The 10,135-nt window shown below is 38.3% G+C and overlaps 1 protein-coding gene across 1 annotated transcript; it reads right to left on the reverse strand.

Moving 5' to 3' along the window:
• Positions 1-7,194: 7,194 nt before the first annotated feature.
• sp5a (Sp5 transcription factor a) lies at positions 7,195-9,867 on the reverse strand. The gene is made up of 2 exons (XM_034213310.1): positions 9,492-9,867; positions 7,195-9,121 (listed from the first exon to the last, which is right to left on the reverse strand). Exons 1-2 carry the CDS (start codon positions 9,540-9,542, stop codon positions 8,048-8,050), a joined length of 1,125 nt encoding a protein of 374 aa, XP_034069201.1. The 5' UTR covers positions 9,543-9,867; the 3' UTR covers positions 7,195-8,047.
• Positions 9,868-10,135: the final 268 nt, after the last annotated feature.

Raw genomic sequence — 10,135 nt, forward strand, 5'->3', positions numbered from 1 at the left:
GAATTATTTACAAACAGAAGAGTGAAGCAATATAACTTCTTGTACAAATCACATCAATTTAAGCCCTAAAAAAGACCTTGATTATCCCCCCTCAAATATAAACAACTGATACAAGAACTACAACGACAAAGACCCGTGGAATTAGGGAATATGCACAATATTAAAGATGAAATGCAAAAAAACATCTTGATTTGCGGGCATTGGCCCTTATACAAAATGGTAGTATAAAAATAAAGGGCCTACCTTACAGAATATTTTCACATTTATTTAATCGATCTTAAAGCTATACTCACATGTCCATATGTATTTTGAAGCAGCTGTTACTGTTCTTACGCTCCAGATCAGCACAATGACACTCTCTGTGGAAACAAAAAGAGGGGATTGTATATTAAAAACACTGAAAGTTTGATTAAATCGCTGAGTAATCATATTTTCCTCAACTGAACTTAAGAATGCATTTTTTGCACATAATGAGGATGCTGGATTTAGTATTTTCCAAGGAGACAGGACAAATCATCACAGTGCATGCAGTGCTGTATTACAATAGACCTATCCGTTAAGCCTTTATCACTAGTTTAGTAAATGTGCAATTAATCAAGTTCCAACAAACCAATTGTCACACAGTAAACCAGAGGGTCTGTTTAATAGACCGTCTTTGTGTACAATCAATACTCTTCACAACAAACCCATTTCTCCTTGTCACACATCTTTTGTGTACCCGTCCTCTACCACCATGTCATGAAGACTTGGTATTAAGGCAACCCTGCAGTGACAATGGATGATTTTTGGTTTCTCAGCTACAAGGAAGTGATGTAAAAAACAACAACAAAAGATGTAAAAACCAAAGGGAAAGTGGTGGGCTGTTTTTTTACCAGGAGCTGTATGAAACTCACCACAAGATGGGGCATAACCCAAATGTAGAGCGAGAGAGACAGGGGAAGAGACGAAGAGTGGATACAGGGAGACGTGCTCTTACTATTTGCCTTTCTTTTAATTATTTTCACTGCAATCTGTCACCAAAACATGACTTAAACAGTCTAGCTGTCTAAATTGAAAACAGGCCAGTGAAATTAAATGAGACATCGACTAAAGAGGAAAAACAAAGGCTGGTCTTTTCCTTGTTTCTCTCTGAGCCGTTAGCTGTCAGTGAATTTCCTTCGACTGTCACACGGTGTCTCTCTGGTCTCTCCTTCCTCTTGTAGACTTTACATGTTGGTCTTTTAACTCAAGAAGCACTCATCTTACTATAGTGGTCTGCTTTGAATAGTGTGCTAAAAGTTTTATTCCAAAATTCAAGTCTGTAGAGAACTATTCTGAACTCAGCCCCTAGCAAACCGACCCTTGCTGAGAGAAGAGCCATGCTGGTGAAACAGAGCTTAGCAGCTAAGATCGGTGATAACATGAGTTAATGCTGAACTGTGTGAAAAGCCATGTTAGATCTGGTTGAAGCAGGTGAAGATGTGCTAACATCAGCAGCCATCATCTGGGACAGTTTCAGGGCCAAGTCTTTTACACTGACAAAATAAGGAGGTACAGTACTATCCTTAAGTACAGCTGTGAGGTACTTATGTTTTCATTTTATGCAACTTTATACTTCTACTCCACTACATTTCAGAGACAAATATGGTCCAATCCATAATATCTGGTAAGGATTGGAAGTCATTGGGACACTTGACATGGAAGCTTATACTTTCAACAACAAAAAAAGCCACTTATACTATTACAAAACCTATGAAAAGAGGAGTGGCCATTGTAGTGGTACAATGCTGCATTGAATTAGAGTAATTAAGTCACATAACATTAAAACTATTAAATAAAATACATTTTAAAATAAAAACAGCTTGTAATAAACTAGAAGAAAATATATATAAATATCTATATAATAAAACAGCTGTGTTTTATTTATCCGGTGTAGTAATAATATTGGGTATGACAAGGAGGCTATTGAAAGATGTGTTGGTAAAAGAAACCCTGGGGTTAGGAGCAAGTGCCCGGATGTGAAACCTAACTTCAACGCGGTTTTACCGGTATATAAATAGTTAGTATTTTCGTTCCAATTAAGGTAAATGCTGTTATCAGTAATCTCTCAAACAAATCATGCCATTGTTGAATAAACCAATACATACAGAGGATGCGAGCACATGACTGAATATGAGAGCTGGAAGTTCTCCATGGATGTCTAAAGAAAACTGTTGTATGAAATCTATACATCCATGTATGAAATGCGTGTGGCTAAAAGCACTACTTCCTGTAAATGTCACATGACAGGATCACATGATGACGGTGGGAGAAAATATAACATTTCGCCGCTAGGAGGTGCAGAAAACAAGTTAAAAATCAACAATACAAGAAAGATAAAAATAAGATAATGTAAAAAAGAATGACAAATGACTATAAAACAATAACTACAGGGTATTTCAAATCAAAAGGGGAATAGCTGTGCTGTTTTAAAGTTGTATAATTTAAATGCGCAAAACAGATGTACAGGACAATTGTAATATCAATAATTGGAATGGAAAATCCCCTTGTGAGCTTCAGAGGTTGTGTTACCTTACATTGCCAAGACACACTTTACAACAACTCTGACCCACTTGATCTTCATCATCACCTTTTCTCATTTGCATCGCTTTCACACGTTTTTCAAAGCCTTTTTCAAAACATTTAACACTGACCTCACAGAAAGACCTAACACTCTATTGGATTAGCTAATACGAAAGCAAGGATCTATTTATAGTTGATAGGAATGAGTCTTTATTCATCATCCCATATTTGTTTGTGGGACATTTTTAGTGTTCTTCGATGAAGAAATGTACAGAAAGAGTTCATGCTCTGATATTTGTGCATCTTATATTTGTCCCATACTTCAACTATGTAACGTATCAACAAATGGCACTAGCACATAGCACAAATGTTGTCTTTTGTGTAGTTATTTGGTTAAGGCCTGTGTTTGAACTGAACATGTACCTTCTAAATAGACACAATTGTTCAAGCAAAATACGCAAATAAATGTAATTTTTTTAAAGATAAAGACATGTTGCCTCTGGAGGCTTACAAAAGACGAAGTTTTGACTACGTTTTAAGTTCAAAGAGGGTCAAGGGCAGACTATAAACAAGGTTTGATCTTGAATTAAAACACATCCACAGGGAGTAGCTGGTTCAGCTTGCACTGCCTTGTATATTGGGCGTACACTGCAAAGCTATGTAAATGCTTAGCTGCATCTAAACATATTTATGTATTCAATAAAGAGATGGAAATCAGTTGTGAAGAAAATATCATGTTTTAATTACATTTTAATCAGTGCGCACTAATGTATAAAACATTCAGCCCAGCGTGAGACTGACTCTTCTGACCTCTTACATAAAAACCGTCATTCGATTCACAATTTTTAATCGGAACTGCCATGAAATGTCCTCTTCATCCCCACAATGTCTCTATATAACAAGTCAAAGTTAAAATCTAATTTAACAGTTTTTCATGGTTTTAATACACAATACTCCCTTATTCTTTAAAAGCCAATTAAAATATGCAAAAGTACAATCCTTTAATTTTCTCATAAAAATGTAAATGACACAAAATGGATACTTACAATCAGAGGAATGATTTAACAATGGAAAATAAATCTACTTGTCTCCATGAAATTACAAAGCAATGACATCTCTTAAGTAAAGTATCACATGTAGGCTACATTAAATGCACTAAGGAACAACCGGGGCTTTTACTTCTCCTGTGGTTGAGCTTTGCAGATGTAATGGGATGCAATATGAGGTCATCTTGCAAGAAAACAAGGTTTTATTGTCTTTGACTGAATGAGTCTGTTGTCTTGTCCTAACCACTGGAGCATTTTAAACTGGTCTCCTGTGAGACATGAAAACCTCCTATCACCTTCTCACAGCCAGAGACTCTTTAAGCTCCTGTGTGAACACAGAAGAGCTGAGCTCCAATATCTTACATATAGTCCACTTAAAAGAGTATCCGTGAAAGCAGCTAACAATCATTCTTTTAGTTTGATTGAATTAACCCAGTTATTTCAACAATTTCCAGCAAACTGAGTTGAGGCAATAACTGACTTATGTGCCGTAGATATGACCAACAGTATCTGGTTATCTTGTTCTGCGGTGTCCAGTTTCTCTCTAAACATATAACTGCTATGAATGCAGAATCTGTAGGCCATGGGAAGGTTTTGTTATTGCAGGCATTGTGGTTTACGTTTGCTGTCAGAGTATTTGACCAAATACAGTTGAGTGGGCTTTGGCTGAATGCAGTCAAACAATTGATTGTTTCACACAGATGGGTGTGGAGAGCAAAACAGTTGTAGAAATATCACTGAAGCATTCAAGCATGGGGGAATCAGCTACTAAATTAGTCAGCTGTCTGCGAAGGTCAAACTACCAACTAGCCAGTTAGCAATCCATCTCAGAGCTCTTCCCGCTCTCTCCACAATTCACCCACAAGAAAAATATTTGCCTTGGAAGGCATGGTGTTACTTGAAGGCCTCATAAACCTTTTTTCTTCAATCGTTTAAAGGTATGTCAAAGAATCCTACATGAACTCAAACATTGTTGTTTTTGTGCTGGTCCATCCCGATTTGGAAAAAAGGTGATTATTTGATTTATGTGCATCAATCAGAGCTTTTGCACAACAAGTCTAAATAAAACGTATTTATTTATTTGTAAATGTTGTGATATATATTCAAACACTTTAGATTTATTAACTGAATACTTTTAGTAGTTTTAAGTGGCTTTAAATTGAGTGGTGCTTCTCAGACAGTCCAGCTTCAGCTCACAGATTTAATAATCATATTTCTAAACGCCCAGACCAACCTTTTTCACTTGCTCAACTAAATGTAAAATCAGCTGCAAAATGTCAAGCAGTACATAACTATCCTCCATAGAGAGCAGCAGAGCTGTTGACATCAGGGATTTGATTCATGCCGCTGCTTGTCAGTCATTTTTTTTTTTTTAACAGACTCTGCAGAGCCAATGCCAAAGTGAAGAGGGATCACTTCGGATGAAAGGGTTTGTCCCTTTGCTGACTGAACCTCATCCCAAAATGGTTGAAAAAAATGTAACCCAAAAGAAAATGACATATTGAATGAGATAATTAGGAATGAGCATTTAATCTATAATAATTATGTAAACTCAATTATGCTTTTTATTTTACTTGACAGTTAAAGTTAATTCATTTATAGAAAATAAACTTAAGCCACAATATATGATATCCTATCTATTATTAATTAAGCATTAAGGCCGGCTAATGTGTTAAAGAATAGTGACTCTATCTTGACAATGAAGCCAAATCAGAGCCGAACAATGCCTTTGTGCAGAGCTGGTCTGCTGCATTCACCATATCCATCCACAGGCATTATTTTATAATAGGATCATACAGTTTGTGGATAAAGACTTCATAGTTCAAATGGCCACGTCTCATCATACTACTGTAGGTTTTTCCTTGAAGCCTCCTCCTATTGTGTGAAATGTATATTAATATTAACGCAGATTGTCCATTTTGAGGATTTGGTGAAACTGGGCTTACTGTAGCTCTCACTGAACATCTACTACCAAGCACATATTGCAGCAAAGCCGTATATACAAAATAGTACATCAGTGCAGAGTGAGAAATTATTTGTTTGAATGCTATAGTTGATAAAGCATATTATCAAAAATTCAATTACTGTGTATAACGAACATGTATGGAAAACAAATCTGTATTTATATCTATTGACGTAAACAAACTTTTAACAAAACTAGCTAACATTATCATTTTTATTTGATTGTTGTCTTGAGTAGGTCATTATATTGATGTGTAAAGTTTATTTAGCAGGGACAACAATGTAAAATATTGCAAGGAGAAGGAGTGAAATCAACATATGGGTGTATAAGACATATAACTTAGGCTACTGTATATGCAGCGACGGTTATGGCCTTGAAATTCAGGTGAAAGTCAGTTTGCGATTGAGATCGATTCCTGCATTTTAAAGTACAAGCAAAGTCAGTCTTTACATTTGAATGGTTGATTTCAAACTTAGGGTCACTTTGTCGCACATTTAGGTCATCAGATGACAGGGATATTTTACGATGGTGAAGTGAACTAAAGTGGATTAGAAATAGGCAGAACATTTTGAGAAAAAACAACTAATAATCAATTAAAGTAATACCAATAGATTCAAACCTGTTGAACCTTCCAACATGTAATGTGTAGATAGCATGTTTGTATTTGAGTCAAAAAACGAACCTCTACAGATGACACTTTAGTCTCTATATTTGTCTGCTTTAATGAACTTGAGGTAACTTACAAAAGGGGGCGCTGTTGAGGCAAACAACTGTTAAAAAAGCCGATGGGTGACAGTGTTCTCTTGATACTGACGTTTTTAATGATCCTAATAAGACATACAGGACAATAATGTGACTGCTGACAGAAAGCATTTATACTCTCTAATAGTTAAGGGCGGAAATTGGATTATTGTATCATCAATCACATCTATTAGGTATCATTGTTTCTATGTTGATATGGAAGCAGTTCCCTCAAGGTAAACAAATCCAAGTATTTCTTCCCAGAATGTTACTTTTAAGTTCCATCTCCTTAAGTATCAGCATTGTGGACGTCAATACTGATCCTCATTAGTTAGTTGAATGTACTTTGAGTAAGGAGAACTCAATGTTACATGACAATGTGGGTTTTACTCTGTACAATCTCCCCTATTAGCAATTAAAAATTCCTCACCCAATAAAACAACACTAAGTTCTTTGAGACATTAAACACGCTGAACATCTTGTGAGTACTTGAATCAGGGATATTCATAAAAGCTGAGAGTTTCTCATCTCATCTACGGTGTCACTTCAAAGTCTTTAGAGGTAAATGTAAAACTCAAAAATGGTCGCACAAAACAAATACACCACATCTATCAGAGTGCAGTAGTTTTACTACAGTCTGATGGTAGAACATTAAAATCCAACTGTAAAAAAAAAGGTGTGGTATTCTCCATCAACTTTATGTAAAATGTTATTAATTTTGAGGAGTGTTTGCATTTTTCTCTATAAAAAAATATTTTGTTTGGGTGAAAACTGTCCCTATAGTTACGGTACAGTTTGTGATATAGTTAAATGCACAATATTAGCACCTGTGAAGCACCTGTGAAGCGCTCTGTTCTTTGTATGATGGAGAGTTCTTTTACAAGTCAGTTTTTACTCAGTCCGTTGAGATATAGCATACATAGCTTTATTTCACTGTTTAACGTTGAACCAAAAATTATTAGACAGTGTATATACATTTCATTTTTTCAAATACAGTCCATACAGCTCTGCTTCTATCAATACTTAAATATTGCCTTCGTGTTAAAGGGTAAACAATATCAGCAGTAGAATATCAGGGCACATTTTGACTCCCGCATTGTCAATAAACATTTTTTTAATGTTGTTTTATTTAATCTGAAATATTCCTTTTTGACAACCATCACAGTGAGAAACTAAAGAAACGTTTTTTTCCACAAGGCACACTAATCCAAGAAATACTGAATATGTCCTTTTACATAACAATTGATTGTCTTATCACCCATATAACTGAGGAGTATAAAATGAATTATTCGAGTTTAGAGTTGAGGAAAATTTGTATAATCTTTATTCTCACACAGTATTTGGGTCATATCAACAATAGCATATCTTTTCAAGAGCATGCTTAAAAACACCCCGTATGGAGCAAAAAACGGACACTTTCATTCAACAAAAGCTATTAAATATAATTTACAGGGGAGAGAAATCTTCCACCGAAGACAATGATCAAACACAAGTTGAAAACTTGAATTCCTTGATATGATCTATAGACAGTGAATTCAAACTCATGAGCTATAACTTCTCCATGGTCCCAAATTAACTTGTGAAACTTTATATATACACACAAAAATGTGCTACACAGACCAGCAATGTTAGAGATATTGTCAGGATGTAAGAAATCAAAGTAAATGGAATACCCTAAACAGATGCTGCTCGCTGTGTACGTTAACTAATGTAGGACTGACTGTATTGCACTAGTGATTTCTACTGTTTTAAACGACTACATATTCCTCGTGTCCTCCCTTTTCACATGGTCAACTGTCTTGTCGTGGCACTTGGTCTTTTTGTTCTGGTGAGTTTTGACATGTTTGGCCAAGTGGTCACTCCTCATGAATCTCTTGCAGCAGTCCGGGCAAACAAAGCGCTTCTCCCCCGTGTGAGTCCTCAGGTGTCTCTGCAGCTCGTCCGACCTGGTGAAACTCTTCCCACAGAACAGCCAGTTGCACACAAACGGCCGCTCTCCAGAGTGCCACCGCAGGTGCGCTTTCAGGTGAGAAGTTTTCCCGTAAACTTTCCCGCAACCCGGTATGTGACAAATGTGTTGCTTCTTCTTCCCGGGCTCGTCGCTGGAGGTGGAGGACTGGCAGTTGGGACACCTGCACCTCCTGCACCTCCGCGCAGTCGCGAGGGGGGACTTGGTGTGCAGCAGAGCCGCAATTTGCGTCTGATATTGCGCAAAGTCCGTATGTCCCAGTACCAAGCCCCTCTGCAGCTGGAAGCGATGGTGACCGAGGGAGGCAGAGTGGCTTACATGGTTCCCCTGCTGTAGGCTCCACCACGGAATATCCTCTCCATGGTTTGGGGACAACTGTCTCTGCTGCTGGTGCACAAGGCCGGACGGTCCCGTGACAAAACTTGTCATTGCGGGCGGAAGGGGGTTTGCGGCTGCGTAACTTACGGCGGGGACGTAGGTGGGAGGGCAGGAGGACTGCAGCGACTGCATGGAGCAAGGTAGCATCTTCACAGGGGAGAAGTCATAGGGGTACGAGGGGTCCGCCGGAGGGGTGAGGGGTAGTTCGTGGTGCGAGCTGAAGGAGCTCTGGATGTGCGCAGTGAGCTGGGGCTTGGAGGATAGTCCGAAAGTGGAGTTGCCAGCCAGGCTGCTCTGAGAAATCCCCTCGTTAGTCCACGGGTGAAATAAACGCGAAGGTGAGCCCAGAGTTGGGTCGTAAGGGACCTGGATGAAATCTGTGTGGTTTGATCCGTGGTGATGCCCGATCCGGTTACAAGTGGCAGCCAGGAGAGCCAGCGGGGAGTGCTTACAGTGCTCTGGAGAAGAGTTGGGAGTGCGATCCTGGATAACCGAGACACACGTGTTTTTATATTACAACCATTTCAAACACACTTTATGAGGTTACAAAAAGACAAATCATGTGCTACCTTTTAATATTTCACCAAAGGATGTTAAAATAGTTTGTCTAAATGTAATGTGCACTAAATCCTGTCGCCTGAGTCGTGTTGATGTGACATAAAAGTTGGCGTAATGTTGCTGCAGCAGTCATTAAGACTCAAACCATTAGCGTTTATGATAAAATTATATGACACTGGACTATCAAAGTAACACAACTTTTATTTTTGTTAAATATAAACGACTCGCAAACGTAAATCAACTCGCATGAGTGAGTTTACAAGTTATTAAAGTTAACAGAAACTTGCGCACAAACCTGGAGAAAAGCCTGGAGTGTTTCATTCCGCAGTACAGCCACTGCTGCCATGGTAAGCGTCCTCCTCCCTCTCGATGAAAACAAATAAAAATGAAAGCTCTAATTTAGATAAATGTGAGCATTCGCAGTAAAATGTCTCGTCGAGCAGGTCTCCACTCTTCAGTGCTTCCTCTCTCCGAGATATCCTTGGTCTATCTGAAGAGTGAGGGATCACTTCTTAGAATTTGATAAGGACTTTGGTGGGCCGCCAGCCAGTCAGAAATAAGATTTATTACTTTGAAGTTTGCCGCTGCCCAATCATCAAAGAATAGCGGCTCTTTGAGAGGGGAAAGCAAATCCTTTGAATCCACAAAGCTCCTATGGTGTGTTTGTTGGTCTGGATAAAGGAGCTGATTATTAGGGGGGATGGGAAGGGAGGAGATAAAGGCGGGACAATTAATGAAGTAATCACTATGTGGGAAATGTATATACACAAATAATTGGATTTTCTTGATCAAAGACCCCCATGCCGCCTGGAGACCTCAGTATTGGATGCTGTAGTCATCTGATCCTCTTTTTGTAATTAAGGATTTGTAGCAGAACCCTATGTGACAATGTGACATTGTTATCTCTGGAGATCTCCAGCGTTGCCTGACTGTTTGATG

Source organism: Gymnodraco acuticeps, unplaced genomic scaffold, assembly GCF_902827175.1.
Source record: "Gymnodraco acuticeps unplaced genomic scaffold, fGymAcu1.1, whole genome shotgun sequence".
NCBI classification, from domain to species: Eukaryota; Metazoa; Chordata; class Actinopteri; order Perciformes; family Bathydraconidae; genus Gymnodraco; species Gymnodraco acuticeps.